Source organism: Bos mutus, chromosome 3, assembly GCF_027580195.1.
Source record: "Bos mutus isolate GX-2022 chromosome 3, NWIPB_WYAK_1.1, whole genome shotgun sequence".
Classification (NCBI taxonomy): Eukaryota; Metazoa; Chordata; class Mammalia; order Artiodactyla; family Bovidae; genus Bos; species Bos mutus.
Genome location: NC_091619.1, coordinates 9,860,575 through 9,882,736, shown reverse-complemented (window position 1 = coordinate 9,882,736; position 22,162 = coordinate 9,860,575). Strand labels below are relative to the sequence as shown.

The 22,162-nt window shown below is 47.5% G+C and overlaps 1 protein-coding gene across 2 annotated transcripts in view; it reads right to left on the bottom strand.

The window, feature by feature from the left end:
• UCK2 (uridine-cytidine kinase 2) overlaps window positions 1-22,162 on the bottom strand; it is a 78,066-nt gene that overhangs the window by 5,624 nt on the left and 50,280 nt on the right. For both annotated transcript variants that reach the window (XM_070366717.1, XM_070366714.1), the window contains exons 2-5: window positions 16,477-16,636; window positions 15,601-15,697; window positions 8,374-8,516; window positions 1,969-2,066 (exon numbers count right to left, since the gene is read on the bottom strand). In XM_070366717.1, coding sequence (XP_070222818.1) covers window positions 1,969-2,066; window positions 8,374-8,516; window positions 15,601-15,697; window positions 16,477-16,636 — 498 coding nt within the window. The remainder of the gene's footprint in view (window positions 1-1,968; window positions 2,067-8,373; window positions 8,517-15,600; window positions 15,698-16,476; window positions 16,637-22,162) is intronic.

The following is a 22,162-nucleotide window of genomic DNA, read 5'->3' as shown; positions in this document are numbered from 1 at the left end:
AGCTGGCCCAAGCCCTTCTCCAAGGGAATGTGGAGAAAGGGCCAGCCTTCGCCTACTAATCCCAGAGGGCAATAATATGTTACTTCCAATGTAATATATTTTATCCCCTTTATCTAATTTGTAATAGATCAGCTTTTTCCTGAGTTCTCATTAACATTTAACACTTGTTCAGCTTACAACCTGTACAATGAACATGGTCTTGGAAACTAAATATATAACTGCCTCTTCACCACTATGAAAAGCCTCAATTCATAACACCCAGACTTAGGAAGAAGCAGTTCACCTTGGACTTCAACAGTTTGTCTAGTTGGAAAAAGTAAGTCCCACTGATGACCATTTTCTTCAGCTCTGTTATGACACAGCCTTAAAAAAAGAAAAAATAAAGCGCACAGTTTTTGGGTTTTTTGGTTTACTAAGACTTGGTGAACCATTTTACACACTACTGTGTCCTGGTGAGGCTGTGTAAACAATGCCTTAGGCCATGGGTCTGTACCCTGCACCATGTCCATACTACAGCTGTGGAAGGCCAGAGGCCCAGCGTGAACTAGGCAGACGATGTATCAGGCCCAAGCTCACACAGAGTGAGCTGCTCTTTCCTGAGCTGAGTGGCTGCACAGTGGGAGCTAGTAGAAACAACCTAGAAAATACTTACTTAAAATTCTGAGTTCTACTACAACAAAGTTAAGCAGCAGAAAGTTGGCAGTAAACTCTAATCTATGTCCAAAAAGAATACTTTGTATTTTTATTATTAAGCTAGAAAGAACAGAGAGGTCCTCAGATGGATGGGTAGAACTTCAGAGCACCACAGCCACCTCTGCCCTCTCCCCAGAAACCTAATCCTGTGACCCAGGCCTCTCCAGGGAATGAGCAGGGCATCAGGGTTACTCAGGCTGACTCACACAGCCCGCCTGTTTCCGGATCTGAAACAAAAGTCAAGTCGGTTTTGAAGCAAAACCTACTAACATACTTGAAACAAAGACAGCTTGGGATCTTATTTTTCCAGTACAGAAGAAAGAAGTTAATTATTAACATTAAGAGAAGTAGAAAAATCCCCACCCTACACTACTTCACAATAGCCCCACACGAGCCAGTCTCCCTAAAGGCATCAGCCAAGATCTGGCGAAGACCCAGCCTCTCTCACACTCTCAGGACTGAACTCTAAATTCTCAAGGAGTGAGAACATGGTTTAGCCAACGTGAAAAAGATGTATGAGGAGGTATGAGTCTCCTGAGCTGAGACTCTTTCCAAAGCTAGGTTCTCTCCCATGCCTTCCTCTTTCACACCCCACCACTCTACCTCTTGCCCCTGACAGCCTTCCCCAAACTTTCACCTTACTTTCCTCAGGAAGCTGGGGTGCTTCCTAGGCTGAGGGCTGATTCACTAAAAGCTGAACACTGCCCAGTCCCTACTCTTCCTTCTCTGAAAGTCATCTCACTAGAGAGTTCCCAGCTCATGGGGAGGCCTGACGAGCCTGGGCTAGGGTAGACATACAGGAAGCCTGCTCCTCCATGGTACACCTCCCCAAGGGGAACTTACATAGGGACAAGCTCAAAATAGGGCTCAAAGGTGGTGGCAGAAGAGATTCAGAAGGGAAGACTCTGCAGCTGAGGTCTCGTGCACCAACATGCCAACCGTCACAAATCTTCTGAAGACCCAAGTGGTCAAGTCTGTGCTTGGATATGATGCCTCCTTAATAAAATGCCTCCCCATGAGCTCACCAAGTGAGAAGTGTACAGCTTGCAGGAATATGGGACAGCAAGATCCTGAAGGACCACCCCGAAAAAGAGTGGCAGGGCAGAGCCCCGTGGTAGGAGGCAAAGCACCAGAGACTGCCCTTTCTTAGGACTCGACAGAGGAGCAGTCAGAGGAGCAAGTGAGATCCTGGCCAGGGAGCTCAACTGACAGACCTTTATTTGTTTCATTACATTTTAAAGACTAAATTCAATGAAAAACAAGAACACAACTCACTGGCAAGCAGAATTCCTCAAAGGCAGGCTTGACGAATGTAATGTACTGAGATAAAATCTGCTCAAGGTCCCTCCCTCTTTCGCTGATGTCCCTTAATACTAGAAGAGAAGGAAAAACAAGAATCAAGAAAACGGTGCATGAGTCAACACATGTCCGCCCTTCGCGAGGCTGATCAGGATCATACAAGCTCCACGAGGACTCTGGATGATTCACATGCCGGATTCCTGAGAGATCAAGAGCCGGTCAGCAGCAGCTTTGGGGAAAAACAAGTTGCATTTTCAAGTCTTGCTACAGTCAAATTCAGCTATGGCAAAACACTCTCTGAAATAAAAGGTTTCTGGGAAAGGCCATTAGTCTTCTCATTTCAAGCAACACTTGCCCCAAATAAAACTTCATTGTGCACCCTCCCAAAAAGGTAGGACAAACTCATAACAGGAAGGAGACTGGGCCGAGAGAAGTGGTGGGGCTTCCTGGCAAAAGGGGCAGGTTGCCAGGAGACGTCTCCTTTGCCCATCCTCATCCGATTACCCTTGCACGCACTCACCTGTGTTCAGGCTGGCAACCCTCTGTGGATGAGCCACCTCTGTCTGCCTGGCTCCCGTCCACACTGGGCCCCCCCCCCCACCGGGTGGAAGTATGGCAGAGGGCCCAGCTGCGGTCAGCCACACCTGCCCACCTCAAGCACAGAGAAGACCACTAAGAAAAGATGAGAAAACTATGGTGTCAGAAACCATGGGCCAGAGCTGTGAAGCAGCCCAGAGGGACCCAAACTTATCATCTTCCACCTTCTTCCTCCTTGAGGGTGGGGGGTGCTTTTAACAGAGTCTTTTGTCAAAGCACAGAAAAGAGACCAGAATCCTGGTTCTGCCTCCCTGGGCCTGAGTTTCTCCCAAACTCAGCAAGTGAGTTTGATTCCCATATCAAAAGCAACCCCTCCCTACAAATGTTTTCAATCGTGGCTATTAAAATCTTTCCTCCCACCCCCAGTAGGGTATCAATTTATCTACGATCATTTGCAGTGGACCCTTGGCTCCTCTCAATCACTTGTCAAGTAATCGTTTCAGCATGGGATGAAACTCACTGTAAACAAACACAGGGAACACTTGTGAGGGCACTGCTGGAAAGTTGTGTCTGTAAATAATTCTGTGGACATGTATGCACGCACACAGGAACACACGCACGTGGGGAGGGGCGGGAAACAGAGCTTCTGTGGTTACAGTACAGGCTGGCGTGAAGTCTGTAAGATCAGAATGCTAGAAAACTGTCAGGAAGACCCCATTCCAGAAACCCAGGTAATACACTGCTACCACCACTGACTTCCAGCTCCGTGATTCACAAGGGTCTTCCCCCCATGGGCCCTGCTAATAAAATGGTTGGTTGGTCCCTAACTTGTCAGGATTTGCCTCACAAACCCAGCTGCCTGCATGCCCAGCCCAGCCAGGAAATGGTCTTCTCGGGCATTTGGACATGGGGCCCTGCTCCAGCTGCTGCCGCTGCTCTGCCAGGGACACTCGGCGGCCAAGTAGAAGCTCCAACAGCTGCCACGTGGCTCAGCCCCACGGGCCTCCAGAGTGCGGGCCTGTGGGCCAAGGGGCTGAGCTCACCAAAACACACAGCTCCAGAGCAGAGGAGCCCGTGTGGCCTCCAGCTCTTCACATGTCTCCAGATAAAGCCCAAAGGAAAAAGGAAGTCAGACCAAAAGGGCATCAGAGCTGGGGGGGAAAGAAAGCAAGCACATGCCTGCACTTCAGCAGCTTTGACTCAAAACCGTATAAGAGCTTGATGTCGGATTTGTTTTGCAAGACATGCATTTCCCACAATTGCTGACAGCCTCAGCACCGTGCAAATCTCCATCCTCCCCACAGGACACACACGCACGAACTCTCCCCTTTCACAGTGCTCTGCCGCCGCCCTCAGCCCACGTCTGCAGCTCTCCTGTGCCTTGCGGACCTAGAGCATCACCTGTCATGTCACGGGAGTGAGGAACAGGAGGGGAGAGAGCAGGTGGAGCAGGTGAATCACACCTGCCTCTGCTCTGGAGCCCAAAGCTGCTTCTGGCCCCATCATCTAGAGTGATGGGGGCAAAACTGACCCTATTTGAATCCTGACCCCATTAACTACTACCTTTGTGGCCTCAGACAAAAAGCTCATTTTTCTTAAGTGTAAAGCAGAGACCACAATAGCAGCTTGTCTCACAAAGCTGCCACTTAGGAAGACTGGAGATATGCATAAGATTCTTCAGCACCATGACTGGCACGTGGTGTGCGTTCAGTAAGCCTAAGAGGCACGATCATGATGCTGACAGGACCTGAGGAAGCTCCAGGAGAGGGATGGCTCCCTGATAAAGCAGACCATCAGGAGGACACGAGCTGGGAACTCAGCTAAGCAGGCTGGACCCGGTGGGAGGTGGGGGGTGCAGTCCCGGGAGCAGCTGGGAAGGAGGGGGTGGGGCTTCAGTGCGGAGGGGAGGGCAGACACGTGGAAAGACAGGATGGCGGGGGGAAACAGGCAGACGGGAGGAGACGTCCCGCAGCTTCCACGCTGGAACAGGAGACGGCAGGGGGCCAGAGCGCCGTCCAGACACATGAACACGCAAAACAGAAGGCTTCGCCCACCTCTGCTCCCAAGAGCCTCCCATCCAATTACCACCTTAGACAGACGGCACCCCTCCTTGAGCCCGGGACAACTTGGGACCAGCTAGTTCACTACTCTGAAGTGCCCTCCTCCTCAGAGTCAGGAAAGGTAACCAAGCCAACCACTGAATCAGAACAAGGTCTTGGCACAAACCGGAAACTCCAGAGACTCAAAGCCGTCTCTGACCCCGGCACACTTGCTGCGGCGGGACAGGTCACCTAAGAGCGCCCTGCCGGGTGAAGGGCAGGAAACTCCAGGCCTGCTCTTCCCTGCCTGGCTTCCGCTCAGCCCTTCCAAATCAGCCTGTGCTGCTTCTGGTCAGCCAGAGCCAAGAACCAAATGCAGAAGGACCAGAATAAACACAGTTCCTCCACGGTTGTCAATTCCCTTTAAAGATCAGTTGAGGAGATGTGTTATTCTAGTAAAAGAACCAACTGCCTATGTCAAGGCTCAGTGAAGCCCTAATTCTGTGTAAGCTGGAGAGAGGGCCGTGGCAGGCGGGCCTGAGGCCAGCGGTCCCAGGGCCCACTGCAGGCCCTCTCTGGTCCTGGTCCAAGGGTAGGTTACACTCACACGGAGGGGAGGCATGGCAGGCTTTGCTGGGAGGAGACCAATCCCCTAGACATCAAGGGGCCCCCTGGGAAGGAAGGAAGTCCTTCCAAAGGCTGTGAGACTCCCTCCCTTCCACATGAGGGTCAACCTGGAGTGTGCCCGGGAGGACGTGACCCACAGACAGTAAGACCATGGCACTCAAGTCCCCAGGAATGTTCTGCTCCACAGCTCCTGACTAATCCTCCTTCCCTCTCCCTTACCCCTTCCCCGCCCCAGCCCACAAAGCATGTTCTCCGGTCCTACAGAGACAGAGAGTGAGTTTGTAGAAACAGCATTTGGGAAGCCCCACTAGACCAGCAGAAGGGTAACTCGGCAGTGGGTGACATGACAGGACGCAGGTCTGAAAGAAGGCAGTGAGCTGCCGCAGGGGAGGCAAGGGGTGCAGAACTGGCCCTGAGAAACCCCAGCAGAGGCTCTCCTCCATGTCACGGAAGGATCCTAGGATCAGGTCTTACCTAATCTATCCCAGAATTATCCATCTAAATCAGACGTGTCACACCACAAAATGTGGTTCCAATTTCCACATTTTTGTACTACTTCTCTCTCTCAGGCATCACTCCATCCCCTGGGACGTTAGTACCACCTGCTGGACTAATGATGATCTCAGCCCAGGTGTTACCAGCTCCAGAGGACATGTCTACTGAGGTTCTGACAAGTCCTGACAGAACACTAGGGAAAACAGAACATCAGCTACCCTCTCAAACGAAGCAGGTTTCTGATCTGCCACGTTGACATTTATCCACTAAAGCCGTCACCAGGCATTGCCTCTCACGGCACAACTATCCTAGGAGTACTAACCAGTCATTACATGATCCACCAGTAGGAAAGTAAGGTGCAAACTGATTAGAACACAGCCTGCTCCAAGTCACACATCGACTAAACAGTGAAAAGTGAAAGAAACTGCAAGTGTCAGTTGCTCAGTTGTGTCCAACTCCTTGTGACCCATGGACTGTAGCCCGCCAGGCTCTTCTGTCCACGGGATTCTCCAGGCAAGAATACTGGAGTGGGTTGCCATTCCCTTCTTCAGGGGATCTAAATGGTGAAACCAGAATTAAAATAAAGTCCAGTTCATCTGACTCCCATTTTCCCCCAGTGATGCCTCCCAAATCTGGCAAGCTAACATGGATATCCGAGCAGATGAGCTGGGAGTAGAGCAGCCTAGGCAGGACCTGGATTCATGCATGAAGTTATAAACCAGACCCTGGGATCAGGTGCATAAGAGATTCTCAGGCTCTAGTCTCAATTATCTGTCAAAAAAGACCATGTAATCCTTATCTGGCCTGTGTCATGACCCTAAAAAACAGGACTGTTTCCTTCATATTACCTATTAAAAAAAAAAATTGCCTAGGAGGTCACCAAAGTCACAAAGCTAGGGGGAGGCTCTGCTGGGACTAGAATTCTCTTCATTCCATCGGATTACCCTTCCCGCATGCCACCTGGGAGGCGAAGTACAGCTTCCCTGACTTGCAGAGTATGAATCCTATTACTTCTCAGGAGGGCAAATCCCAGGGACTCATTTCTCTAGACTCTGCCCTTTCCACTTACAGTCCTTGTGATAAGCACACTAAATTGGATAAACACCAAATTTGTTTCATGAACTGGAAAAGGGAAAACTTCACACACTTTGAGGTTGGAAGGCTTTGGGTTGGGGCTTACGAAATCTGAATCTGCCACTGACTTGCTCTGTGACTAAGGGCTAAGCCTGGAGTATCCTGTGTCCCTCCTCCTCCACATGATGGGGACTCAAACCTTAGTCACCCTTCATGCCTCCCTTCAGTCACTTCCACCGCACTGCCTAGGCTGTGTCCTGTCGGCTCCAACTCTGCTGGGTTCCCCATCTCTCCTCAGTGGTTCATGCCCCAAGATGCCACCCACAGACCTCAGCCCTCCCTGTCATCCAGATCAGAAAACAGTCCTAACCAGCCACAGTGTCTATTTTTGCAGCGAGTGCCTTCTCGGGTTGCCTACACCATCAGCCCACCACATCCACGTCCAGACTCCACTTCCCCCACAAGCCCTCTGGAGCTCTTTGCTCTGAGCCCCAGGGCTGAGTCCATGGACTCTGCTTCCCCCACAAGGCCTCCCGAGCTCTCTGCTCTACGTCCCAAGGTGAGTCCACAGGCCCCACTTCCCCCCACAAGGCCTCCCAAGCTCTCTGCTTTGCGTCCCAGGGTGAGTCTACAGGCCCTGCTTCCCCCACAAAGCCTCCTGAGCTCTCTGCTCTGTGCCCCAGGGCTGAGTCCATGGGCTCTGCTTTCCCCACAAGGCCTCCCGAGCTCTCTGCTCTACGCCCCAAGGTAAGTCCACAGGCCCCACTTCCCCGACAAGGCCTCCCGAGCTCTCTGCTCTATGCCCCAAGGTGAGTCCACAGGCTCCACTTCCCCCACAAAGCCTCCTGAGCTCTCTGCTCTGTGCCCCAGGGTGAGTTCACAGGCCCCGCTTCCCCCACGAGGCCTCCTGATTTCTCTGCTCTGTGCCCCAGGGCTGAGTCCACAGGCTCCACCTCCCCCACAAGGCCTCCCAACCTCTCTGCTCTGCGCCCCAGGGCTGAGTCCACAGGCTCCGCTTGCCCCACAAGGCCTCCCAAGTTCTCTGCTCTGCGCCCCAGGGCTGAGTCCACATGCTCCACCTCCCCCACGAGGCCTCCCAACCTCTCTGCTCTGTGCCCCAGGGTGAGTCCACAGGCTCCACCTCCCTGCCAACAAGCACTTCAGTGTCTTCCGCACACGCTCAAGGTGTTCAGAGGGAACAACCAACTGTGCTCCTGAGCTGGCTGGACAGAGTGACCAAAGCTTCACAGAACTTTCTGGACAGCAAAGGGCAACCGGAATGGGCAGATGGGACCAGCTGCCCAGAGCTGCCAGCAGAGGGTGTTCCTGCCCCAAGATGTGCTACAGTGAGTCCCCATCTTGACTGGACACCTATGGGGAAGTCATAGGGAACTAAGCACTTAGCCAAACTTCTCCCCAGCAAAACCAGAAGGTAAACTTATTTCATGTCTGTGACCTCACAAACCTTTAACAAAACAGTGAGTGAAACTAATCCCTTCTCAAATGTCACTTGGGCAGCAGGATGTCCCTGGGGCAAGGCTGACTGGCCTGGGCTGGGCCCCAGGGGCACAAGGCCACCGATGCGCTGTTGGCAGCTTCTGGGACGCACCTCTGCGGGAGAGCCGGGTGTCCGCATCTGTGTCCACAAAAAGCTTCATCTGGAACAGGTCTCGCACTTCCTGGGAGTAGAAGGCCAGGATCCCTTCGAAGAGCACCACGTCTGCGGGGTAGACAGTAACCGTCTCCTCCTTCCTGCAAACCAGAGGGCAGAAGAAGGGCTGGGTCAGGTGGGAGCAGCAGGGGAGGGGGAGTCTGGAGTTCCGTCCCCTGGACTGAAAGCAGGCTGAAAGGGTTTAAGCATAGCCTCACAGAGCGCTGGGACCACTATGGAGACCTAAGAATGAGCGCCAGTGCGGCTGGGCCAAGGCCTCCTGTAACCAGCTCTTTGGAGCTTTCACTGTAAAACAGAAACAGCAGGCCTACATCCCTCTCCTTGGAATTAAAAAAAACCTGCTGCTAAATGAAGAATAAAGACAGACAAAAGGAGATGTGAGCACTTTCCCCCCACCCCCCTGGAGGCATCCCTAGGAATGCTCTGAGTCCTGTCATGTATGGAGCCTCACACTCTGAACTTTCAAAAACAGAAATTCAGTTTTCTCCCAAGAAGCCCATCCCGTGCCCTCCATGCTGAGGCAGCTGGGAGGAAGACAGAAGGGGCCCAGGGAAAGGTGCGGATAAGAAAGCTTTAGACAAGAGACTGGGAAGGGGAAGGGTCTCTGTGGAAGGAGGAAACAGCCCCAGACATGCCTGGTTTGGCTCTCTTCCTCATCAGCAAAGCAGAGACACACAGTCATCCATCTACCCGCGGGGTTGGGAAGCCCAAGGCAGAGAGATACTAATGTAAACATGACTTCTCAAAAGCCGGGGCAGTGAAAACAGGTGGAGGGGCCTGATGGCGCCTAGCTCTGCCCTGCCTCAACTTTCACTGTACAGTTTTATCTTTTGCTTCTGTCCTAAAACCACATTGCACCTCATTTCAAAATTCACTGGAAGAAAAGTAAGGATACCACTGAAGGTTTACCACTGACCCTGACTGGCAGAGCAGCAGACATTTGTGAAGAAAACCAAATATTTATTTCAAAAGCTCCTTAAGATGATAGGTTTTATTTGGCAAATATAGGGAAGTCAGTAGCAGCTGCCCGCTAAGGAGGAACTTCCTTCCCATAAACATGCTTTGATTCTTTACTGGCTCAGTTCCTTGGGCTCGGGTCTAAATTTTAAGGGAGCACTGCTGGAGCAGCTACCAAGGTAGCAGAACATGGAGCATAAAAGACAGCAGAAAAGGGCCAGGTTAGAGCAGTTAGGAGACTCTAGAAGAGTGGTGTAACTCTTGATGCACAAAGAATCAACTGGGGAGCTTTTAAAAATATTTATTCCTGGACCCTACTCCCCTGGGGCTCTGATTTCATTAGTCTAGGGTGTAGCTAGGGCATCAGTACTTTTTAAAAGCTCCCCAGGTATTTCTTTCTCTTTTTTAAGTCATGAAACTTTATTTACTTAACAGCAGAGGTTTGCAGTATATTGAGCAGATAAAAATACCAAGAGAAATTGCATCCACATTCATATTGGAGATACTTCTAACTTCTTTATTTTAGAAACTGACAGATAAAGAAGGAAATGGAAAGTCTGAATAACACAATTAACAAAAATATGTGGTTTGAGCATACACACGACTTTGTACAAAACTTTGAAATACAACTGCAGCAGGCACAAAAATTAACTGTCAGGCCACAGTGGAATATTAATCAATTCCAAAAAGTAGAACTCACTTGTACTTTTGTTTTTTATCTATCCTGTTTGGGATTGTACGGCATGAAATCTATGGATTTGATTTCATTAGTTCTGAAATAAAATTAAGCTGGTATCTCTTCAGATATTGTCTTTATTCTCTTCACTTTCCTCTGATTAAATATTTTTCAGGTCTGAACTATCTTCCACGTCTCTTAATCTGTTTTGTTTTTTTGTTTTTTCTGTCTTTTTCTTTCTTCATCCATTAAGGCATTCATGCATTAATGGAGGATTTCTTCAGATCAATCCTCTATTGTCTGAATTGAGTTTTTTTTTTCCATTTGGCTGCTAATACATTGACTGAGTTTGAAAATTTTGCCATTGTGTTTCCCATTTCTAGAAGTAATTTCTTTTCTCATACTTATACATTATTTTTTTTTAATTTACATTTGCTTCTTCCAATTTTATTAAGATATAGAGCACTGCATAAGTTTAAGGTATACACATAATGATTTGACTTGTATTATGAAATGATAACCGTAATGGGGTTAGTGAACATCCATCATCTCATATAAAACAAGTATCGAAGAAACAGAAAAAAAATTTTGTGATGAGAACTCTTAGGATTTACTCTTAACGGCTTTCACCCAGAACGTACAGCAGTGTTACCTATATTGTATTGTATATTACATCCCTAGTTCTTATTTATCTTTACAGGCTGGAGCATGGACCTTTTGCTGATCTTCATCTAATTCTCCCTCCTTCACAAACCCTATCTCCTCGTTCCCCAACCCCCTATGGCGGTAGCAATAATCTCTTTTTCTATTAGTTAGTCAGTTTGTTTTTCTGCAGTATAATCAAGCTACAATACTATGTCAGTTGCTGGCACACAACACAGTGATTTGATATTTCTATACATTTCAAAATCATTACCATGGTAAGTCTAGTTATCACCTGTCACCACACAAAGATATTGTTATTGAGTAAATTCCCCACACCGTACACTTCATACCTGTGATTCATTTATTTGGCAGCTGAAAATTTGTACCTCTTAACCTCCCTGACTATTTCTTTTTCCCTACTCCCTTAACTTCTGGCAACTACCAGTTTGTTCTCTGTACCTATCAACTCTTATCTCTGTTTTCTTGTTTGTTCATTTGTTTTGTTTTGAGACTCTACGTAATACATAAAATCATACAGTATTTGTCTTTGGCTGATTGATTTCACTGGCGTAATACCCTCTAGGTCCACCAATGTTGTCACAAATGGCAAGATTTCAGTCTTTTCCCCAGCTATGTCTGCAGCCAGGGTTGAGACATATCAGTCTCTGGGATAATGTCAGGTACTGGAAAACAGTGCCCACTGTGGTTCAGGATAAGGGACCAAACTGGGCAGAATTTAGAAGCAAGATGGACAGAAAAAGAGATCAACAAGTGAGTGAAATAATGAGTAGTCTCTAGACAGCTGGCCTAGGCCAAGAAGAGGGTGGAAAGGCTCTGCTGGGAAACAAAGAATATGTGTTTTCCTGGGATTTCTAGGGTTCCATCTGGAAAACACACACACTGTGCTTACACAGACTGACACTGTCTGGCAGTGCTGATCGGCTTGCCTAACGGATAAAGACTAAAAAGACTGTTGACTGTTTCAATTCAGTCATGCCTCTTCAATCCTGGGACAGTAAGGAGAACAGAACTGCATGCCCCATGGGTGGTGCCCCTGGAAGCTGGAATCAATCACTTCCCTAATCTACATGAAGGTCTGGGTGGGAGAAAATTTTGAAGCAGTTTAGAGCTAAAAGCAACATTTATTGAGCAACTACTAGCCCAAGATGGAGAAGGCAATGGCACCCCACTCCAGCACTCTTGCCTGGAAAATCCCATGGACGGAGGAGCCTGGTAGGCGGCAGTCCATGGGGTCGTGAGGAGTCGGACACGACTGAGTGACTTCACTTTCACTTTTCCCTTTCATGCATTGGAGAAGGAAATGGCAACCCACTCCAGTGCTCTTGCCTGGAGAATCCCAGGGACGGGGGAGCCTGGTGGGCCACCGTCTATGGGGTCACACAGAGTCGGACACAACTGAAGCGACTTAGCACTAGCCCAAGATGTGCCAGAAGCCACATACGGCGCAAGGTCCTGTTTAGGAGTTTGGAGATGGGCTGTGAGGTTCACATAAGAAACCTGGAGTATTAGAGCATTTAGGATAACCTAGCACAACCTTCTCACTTGAGAATTATTCCTTACAGTAAAGAAGGGGAAGATCAGAGAAAGGTATTTACAGAGAATAGGTGACTTCTCAGTTTTCGCCCGACATTCATTTGTAGTCATCACAAAAAACCCAAGGCTGGAACGGGATCAGTTAACCCTGAGTGGCTGGGTCCCTCACAAGTGGCCCTTGAGAGCTGGGGGACTGTTGGGGTCTTAGATGGTCACAAAGCCTCAAAGAAGAGTTGGACTCTGGGCCACTAAAGAACAGGATTTTAAAATAAAAGATATGAGAGCAGAATTAGGAGAAAAAAGTAAAACATGTCTGGATGTGCAACTCTGTGGGGTTTTTTGTTACTCCGTGAACTTGACGGAGCCCATGCCAAGAAGATACTCATCTTCACCTCTTGCACCTGACTACACTGGTCAGGCCTGAACTCGTCCCAGCTCCCCTCACTCCACTCCCTTCCATCGGGCCCTTATCGGTGTCTCACCTGGGCCACTCCAAAGGGCTTCATAAACAGCACTGTGCATCTTCTTTTCCTGCCACAAGAATGACCTCTCCACTCCTACATAATAGCCGTCTTTGGCTCCTTACCCCCAACACATTTGCACCCTGGCTCTAAGGTCTGTGCCCTTCCTGATCTGAGGCCTATCTACCTCCCAGCCTGCTCCACCTCCTGCCACTCTCCCCACATACCGACCCCCTTCCCTCCATACCCAACCCACTGCAATCTCCCACCAAGCTTGCCCCTGAAATGCCTCCCTACCCATCACCTTGGAGATCCCTTTCCCAATAACTTCTCATGCTTTTCAATACACAGTTTAAGTATCACTTCCTATACACGTACCTGCTCTAACTACTCCAGCCTCCTTCTTCCTTTACATCCCTCCACGGGCCTGTGCCTTAGCTGTCAGGCTGCAGGTTAATTCTGTAGTAGTGCCCCACCCTAGACCTGAAAAGGGGGTGGGCTTGACTGTCTCTTGTCACCACCAATCTCTGCTAAGGCTGCTGCTGCTGCTAAGTCGCTTCAGTCGTGTCCGACTCTGGGCGACCCCATAGACGGCAGCCCACGAGGCTCCTCCATCCCTGGGATTCTCCAGGCAAGAACGCTGGAGTGGGTAGAAACTACAATTTCCAGAATCTCTTTCCCTAAATGGTCCCAGCTACTTTGCCAAAGGAAAACTTAGAAGATGAAAGTGAAACAAAATCTAAAATTTTTAGAGATCATAACAGCTAGACAAGGAAACTGTGGACACTCCACACAGAGGCTGTGGGGACTTCCCTGGGGGTCCAGTGGCTAAGACTCCACACTCTGGATGCCCCCCTGAATCCTTGGTCAGGGAACTAGATCCCACATACTGTGACTAAGAACCTGGTACAGCCAGGAAAAAAAAAGGCTGTGGGCCCAGATGCAGCAGATTCATGGACTTGGCATGAACACAGTTTCTCTTCCAGGGGCCTAGTCTGCCATCAGTGGGAACTGACTTCTCTGATTCTCCACCTGCAGCCTCCCAGATCCTCGCTCTCCCAGCCCCTCATTATTTATGTTAGTTCCAATTTCTATCTAAACATCCCTCTATTCCTGCACAGTCTGTAGAGGCAGATACAGGAGGCGTATCTTGTTCTTTGAATGTCAGTAGAACTGGGTTCATAATAGGAAGTGCTTCCATAGATACCAGAGAGGTATGAAGGTGAGCACCAAAACAGCTGGACTTGCCATCACAATGTGCTATCTCTTTTCTCCTCCTCCAACCAAACCTCTGCCACACCCTCAAGTTCTGAGAAAGTTCCAGAGAGCAGCACAGAATGTGTGAGCTAAACTGCATTAAAAGCTGAGATGTGTCCTAAAGGAACACACAGAGAGATAAAGATCGGGCTTTTAAATGGAGAAGCAGACATAGAGAATAGACTTATGGACATGGGGAGAGGGGAGGAGAGGGCGAGATGTATAGAGAGAGTAACATGGAAATTTACATTACCATATGTAAAACAGATAGCCAACGGGAATTTGCTGTATGTCTCAGGGAACTCAAACAGGGGCTCTGTATCAACCTAGAGGGGTGAGATGGGAAGGGACGTTCAAGAGGGAGGGGACCTATGGCTGATCCAGTGTTGATTCACACTGATGACAGAAAACAACAAAATTCTGTAAAATAATTATCCTTCGATTAAAAAAATAATTAAACAAGATTAGGTTTTTAATCATAGAAATATTTGGTAGTAACAGTTGCACAAGATCTAATTTCCCATTTAAGGGGGGAAAAAAAAAAAAAACAACTCAAGACAGATCAAGAAGATAAAGGAACTAGGAAAGAAAATGAAAAGTGGGAGGGAGAAACTTTCAAAAACACAGCCCAGAGCTGAAAGCAACACTTACTGAGCCATCACTAAGCCCAGGATATGAAGCAGCTGTACATGGCCTAACACACCGCTTGGGAGTGTCAGCTGTGCCTGGGAGGCCCCAAAGTAAGCAGAGAGCCCTGGGCAGCTCTGAAGGAGCTCTAGGCCAGCAGGAAGGAAATCCTCCAGAAGCCCCTTTTCACTGCTCAGAGGGGAGGAGGCTGTGATGAAGTCAACCCACTCCTCTATTGATCAGGAGCATTACTGCTGTTGCTCAGATGCTCAGTGTCCAACTCTTGGCGGCCCCACGGACTGCAGCACGCCAGGCTTCCCTGTCCTTCACTATCTCCCAGAGTGTGCTCATACCCATATCCATTGAGTCGGTGAGGCCATCCAACCATCTCTTCCTGTCGCCCCCTCTCCTCCAGCCCTCAATCTTTCCCAGCATCAGACAGAATCTTTTCCAATGAGTCAGCTCTTTGGATCGTATGGTCAAATTATCAGAGTTTCAGCTTCAAACAGACGCATGGAAACTGACAAACGGAAGGACAAATCTGACCTGACTGAGAAGATCCCTAGAGGGCCTGGTCCTGGTGACTTCAGGACTCTCACAGCTCTCCACACAGCCCAATCCGAAGTGAACCAGAGAGCAGAAGTAACAGCTTCCTTGTTCTTCTTCCCGTTCTTCCTCCACTCTGCCTCGCTTTTTATTCTAGGAACATCTTGGGCATGTGAATAAAGATGAATGTGCAGTCCCTCACCTGAGCTCAAATTCACAGATCCGTCCTTCAGGGTAACAAAATAGGATGATCATGATCGGACTGTTCCAGGAACCACCTGGAACTGTTGGAATTCCTGACCTGTGTATCTGCGGACACCCTGACGTCACTGCCCCACCACAGACAGGATGCAGTGGGCACCAGGCGGCGGGAGGGGACAGGAGACTGGCACTTCCGAGGAGCAGCAGGCAGCAATCCCCAGCCCAGAACAGCTCACTTACCGGGAATGGGAAACAAAGTCGTACACGGGAATCTGGACAGTTTTCCCTTCCGTGATTTCTTTGAGTGTCTTGAAGATGAGTTCATTGTCAAAGGCATCTGAAGGAAATCAAACTGTTAAGATGTTTGCTAACTGTAAAATGATTTCTCCTATAATGATGAACAGGCATCCCTTTAAGCCTGTTTTCTACCCATATATGCATCACACCCTAGATAAGCATCCCCTCTCCCCAAAAAAGTCTAATTTCAACCCAAAGCAGGATGCAAACTCCCTACATTTCAAACCAAAATGTGTGAGTTCTGAGAACTGGAAGTGGGTTCTTTTCTTTTGCCTTAATGTCCCATCCCTGGCCTGTATCTCTCTAAACCCAGCGTACGAAAGATACCTCACGACTAGGTGAGGGCAGCAGGCACTACGGCAGCTTTGACTCAACTGAAAGAACCCTAAACCAGCTTAAGAGGCAGCGTGCTGACCTGGGACTGTCAGGGCACTGGACCCTCAGTCTCCCTTTCTGCCTTTGGGTGAGTTTAACGCACAAGCCACGTACACCCACGTGCCAGGTGGTGGCAGGAGGCGGGGCCACAGGCTGTGTAGACCAGAGGAGGCAGGAGAACCAGCTGTTCTGGCCTGTGTCTGTCCCGCCCTGAGTCATGGGTTTTTCCAAGATTCACCCTTGTTTAGACACAGACTCAATCAGTATTTAAGGAGGCAAGCATTGCAGAAGCCACAGCAGAAGCCCTTCTTTACTATGAGCCCACAGCAAGCCTGCAAGGTACCCAAGAGTCCTCCATTCGATGGCTAGGAAACAGACTCAGAGAGGTTAAGCCACTTCTTCAATCAACACCTCCACATAGGCCCTTTCAATGCCCCAGCTCACCTGGGTGATCAAAGTTGAACTGGCCCTTCAGGGCTTTGGCCTTCTGCTCTGAAGTGAGGGCGCGGTAGAAGCTGTCCTGGCTCAGGATGACCACCTGCTTCTGGCGATAGTCCACCTCGTTCTGCCCCAGAAGCTGCACGATCTTAGCACAGACGGAAGACTGCAAGGAGAGAAGAGAGCAGTGCAGACCACAGGGTGAGGCCCAGTCACCGAGCTGACTGTGTGTGTCCCGAGCAAGGGCCTTTGCAAGGAAGAATGCAAAGGCTACCACCACAGATGATGGAGTAGGGGAAGGGAGGATATGTCTGCTGAGAAGGAATTCAGGGGGCCCAGAAGTCTCTTCCTCCCCCATTCCTTAACACAAATTACTATGCTGAAGTATCCACAGTAATGACGTGGGGACGAGGGCAGTAATCTCTGCTTCTATTTCATAAAGCCTTCCCCAAAGCCGCAAATAAAAGGTGATGCTATTTTATCCTTTACTGCCACCCTAGTATAGATACACAAAAAAGACAGCAGAAATTAGGGAAAGGGCACAGTGATGATGTGCTGATGGGCCAAAGGGCTGCTGGGTCATGAAATGACTGAGCATTTTCAAGACATCTCAGCCCTTACACATCTCTTTATATCAAAGGAATCTCAGCTGGTTGGCAGTGAGGCCAAGGCCTTGGCTTCCCTCCTACTTCAGTCTTTCGCTCTGGCCTACAGCCACAGTACACAAGGCAACCTTCTCACAGATGTATGCCCCCACTTATGGAGCTGCAGACATAAACATCACCAATACTGCAAACAGTAGGGCATCCTAATTAAGAGGAGGGACACCAGCTCCCAGTGAACTTGAACCTACATACTTGTAATACACATATCTGACTTCTTTTCTCTCCAGTGAACACACACTCTTTGTAAAAGGAAAAGTATACAAACAAGTGCATTCAAAAGAATGAGATAGTCGGGACTTCCCGGCAGTCCAGTGCATAAGATTTTGCCTTCCAACGCAGGAAGTGTGGGTTTGATCCCTGGTCAGGGAACTAAGATTCTACGTGCCTTGTGGCCGGGAAAACAAACAAACAAACAACAAAAAAACCCCATAAAACAGGAGCAATATTGTGAAAAATTCAGTAAAGAATTTTAGGGCTTCCTTGGTGGTCCAGTGGTCTGCCTGCCTCTCACCATGTTCGATCCCTGGTCCAGGAAGATCCCACATGCTGCGGAACAACTAAGCCCCTAGGCCGTAACTACTGAGCCATGCACACTGCAACAAAGCCTCCCCACTCACCACAACTAGAGAAAGCCCACACACAGCAACGAAGATTTAGTGCAGCTAAAATTTCTTTAAAAAATGAAACAAAAATTTTTTAAAGAATTTTTAAATGGTCCACATCAATAAAGATCTTTTTAAAAATGAGATAGTGAAGGATTGTATTTATCAAATAACTGACTTCTTCCTCATTTGCTACAAAGATCAACTGAAAAATAAGAATGTCTACATCACAAAACCTCTAGAAGATGTAATGGAAGTCCCCTTATGGAACTGGCTGACCTGATTATAAGTGATGAAACAATGAGCACAGTTGAAAGATGAAAGAAGGAGAGGTTTCTTGGGCTCACCCTTAGAAATCTTACAGTTGAGACTATTTTACCAATTCATTTTAACAGGAAAAAGCCAGGGAACTTTTAACTAAAAGTTACAATTCATATGAAGAATGTATTCGATTCGTCCAAGCATAAGGAAAACTCGCTATTCCTGTTGTACTACTCAATGTAAATCAAAACTATTTTGCACAGTATGTCCTGTTGTATAAGTTGTGAAACACACTAGCATTTTATAAGGATCTGTGGGAGAATAATATTTTGGCTCAACTGTTAGAAAGTTCTTTTACTTTGACATTTTTGCATATTAATACACAGATAAAACATTTAAACTACTTAGGATTTTTGGAACGACAGATGTGCCACACAAAAAAAATCATAGGAAGATATAAAGCTTGCATATGACTTAAACTAGATTCAAAAATGAAAATGCTGTAACAAACCAAGGGTTCTATGCGGTTAAAAACTTGTTAGGTTTTTATACTTGTATAGGTCCATAATTTCCTTTTCCTAGCTTCCATCTGCTTCTTGTATCGTAAAGCTATGAGTGGGGAACGCTTATACCTGCAGTTTTCACTAGTAAATAGAATTCCTTCTAGAAGTCCAAAGAACTCGGGCTTTCCTGGTAGCTCAATGGTGAAGAATCCACCTGCCAACGCAGAAGACACAGGTTTGATCCCTGATCTGGGGAGATTCCACATGCCTCAGAGCAACTAAGCCCGAGCGCTACAACTCCTGAGCCTGTGCTCTAGACCTCATACGCCTCAGCTACTGAAGCCCACGTGCCTGGAGCCCGTACCCTCCAACATGAGGCGCCACTGCAATGAGCAGGCTGTGCACCACAAACAGTGAGCAGCCCCCGCTTGCCACAACTAGAGAAAAGCCCACTCAGCAACAAAGACCCAGCATAGCCAAGAATAAATACATAAATAAAAAATTTTTAAAAGAAAGTCAGCGGGAGGAAGTGAGACAAATTTGGAGTTTGGGGTTAACATATACACGCCACTATATATGAAGTAGATAAACAATAAGGATTTACTGTATAGCACAGGAAACTACAGTATCTTGTAAAACCTACAGAGGAAAAGAATCTGGAAAACAGAAGTATAACTGAATCATTTTGCTGCACACCTGAAGCTAACACAACACTGCAAATCAACTATACTCCAAAAAAAACAGGTAATCAGAAGTTTCAAGGCAAGGCTCCCTTGGTGGCTCCTTCCTTACTTCCCTGGAATAAGGTGGTAAAGAATCCACCTGACAATGCAGAAAACACAGGGTTCCATCCCTGGTCCAGGAAGATCCCACCTGCAACCGAGTCCCTGCGCCTCAACTATTGAGCCTGTGCTCTAGAGCCCGGGCGTTGCAACTATGGAGCCCACGTGCCGCAGCAAGTGAAGCCTGCACGCCTACAGCCCACACTTCAGTACAGAAGTCACCACACAGCTCCACTGTAGGAGAGCAGCCTCACTTCCTAAAACTAGAGAAAAGCCTGTGCAGCAACAAAGACCCAGCAGAGCCAAAAACAAATAAGTAAATAAACAAAATTAGTTTTTTTAAGTACTAAAAAAAGAGAGAGAAAGAAAGTTCCAAGGTATACGAAACCCTTTATCGTTCAGGAGATAAATACCACTGCATGAACGAGCAAAGAAACACCAGCCTCTAAGTTAATCTACATTTTTCTAGTATTTTCTTCTCCCTGAAACTTTTGTTAAAAATGGGCCCAGAATATCTAGATAACTGCTGAATCAGGGAGAGGTTCATTGTATTATTCTGTCTTCTGGCGCTTAGGTCTGAATCTTTACACAATCAGAAGGAAGAAGTGCTACAGAGGACTTCTGCAATGAGTAAATACTTAAGTCCCTCGTTTTATGTCTTCTTCACTTTTAATTTCCCTTTTCTCCAATCCTGCCCTCTTCAAAAGGATGAAATGGAGCTGTAAGGTGTCTTCTTCTCTTAGGAAAGGGTTTGAGATAGGAAAAAAATGACTAGGGCCTGGAGAAGGGAAAGTCTACCCACTCCAGTATACTGGCCTGGAGAATTCCATGGACTGTATGGGGTCGCAAAGAGTTGGACAGGACTGAGCGACCGACTTTCACTTTCTCCAGTACTCTTGCCTGGAAAATCCCATGGATGGAGGAGCCTGGTGGGCTGCAGTCCATGAGGTCCGTAAGAGTTGGACACGACTGAGCGACTTCACTTTCACTTTTCACTTGCATGCATTGGAGAAGGAAATGGCAACCCGCTCCAGTGTTCTTGCCTGGAGAATCCCAAGGATGGGGGAGCCTGGTGGGCTGCCGTCTATGAGGTCACACAGAGTCGGACACGACTGAAGTGACTTAGCAGCAGTAGCAGGGCTTGAGAAGAAGGCAAGCAATCATGAGCTTCTAGAATGCTAAAAATGGGAGATGGTACAACTGCTGTGGTGAGCTAAGACTTATTAATAACTATAGTTACAAAAACACAAGTACCATATGATGCCACTTACATGAGGTATCTAGAGTAGTCAGATTCATAGAAAGTAGAATGGAGACGGCCAGGGGCTCGGGGGAGTTGCATAATGGATATAATTTATTACAGGATGAAACAGTTCTGGAGATTGGGGCCCAAAGCAAATATACTTAACATTACTGAACTATATGCTTAAATATTATTTTTAAGACAGTAAATTTTATGCTATTAGGTTGGTGCAAAAGTGGTTTTGCATTGCTGAAAATGTGGTTTTGCATTGCTGAACTTTGCTTTTTGATATTGGAATACATTCTTAAATGCAGTTATGTTATATATCATTTTAATGCACATTTCTCCATTTTTACGCTACAGGAATAAACAAACTTATTTCTTGTTGGCTAATATGTGTTAATTATAATGGTTCCTATTTTCATTCATAATGATGTGTTTGACCCTAGTTATGATGATTTAAAATTCACTTCCTAAAACTGCAATTACTTTTGTACCAACCTAATATGTATATTTTATCACAATTAAAAATAATAATTCATATAAGAAGAATGTGCCTTTAGAGGTAGTTTCTTCCTATGTGCTAGTTGCGTGATGTGTGCTCAGTTGTGCTGGAATCCTTGTGACCCCATGGACTGAAGCCTGCCAGGCTCCTCTGTCCATGGGATTTCCCAGGCAAGAATACTGGAGTGGGTTGCCATTTCCTCCTCCAGGGGATCTTCCCAACCCAGGGACGGAACCCAAGTCTCTTGTGCCTCCTGCACTGGCAGGCGGATTCTTTACCACTCAGCCCCCAGGGAAGCCCACACTGGGCTCAGTATTTTTAAATCATTCCATTTCCTATTACAACTTTGTATGCTGGCCGTTATTATTATACCCACTCGGTGCAGACTGAGGTGAAGAGAGGCACAGCCCAAGGCCAGCTGCAGGGGAGCCAGGACTCTCACCAGGAGCCCCACTCTGGACCTACTTACTCTACTTTCAGCTAAACCTCACCAGCAAACTGGCACTGCTCATGGAGCTGGGAGGAAACTTAGTTGCACATAGTGCAATGTATCCTGAACAGACTCTGTCCCTGCCACTTTTAGCAGGCTATTTTAGCGGGGGCGGTGGGCGGGAGGGCGGGGGGGGGGTTTTGCAGGGACACACAATAACAAGTCAGCTTAGGGTTGCTGTCTGAATACAAAATTAAGATCAATATGAGGTTACTTTTAGAAAAAGAAAAAAGATTAAATGGAAGAATCAGTGAAGATAATTTACAATTTCTTCACTACTATGCCATTTTGAAGATATTATCTCACTTAATTCTTTTACAAAAGATATAGTTTTATCTTTTTTTCCACCTTAATGAGGAAACTGAAGCTTAGAGATTTCAGTTAAGCCAAACAACTTGCTCAAAGGTCATGGAGCTGAATCTCAAGCCTAACTGCAGATCTTCTAACTGCAAAGGCACAATTCTTTTCACTATTCTAGAACTGAAGCAGCTTTGGCATCACCCCCAATATTCTATATAAATTTACTCCACTTCCAGAGAACAGGGAGGGAACTACTTAGACATGTAATACTGTTTTGTCACACTGTATCATTAAAGTCAACTTTCACAGAATATCAAAAAGAAGCTAAAAGCACACACACA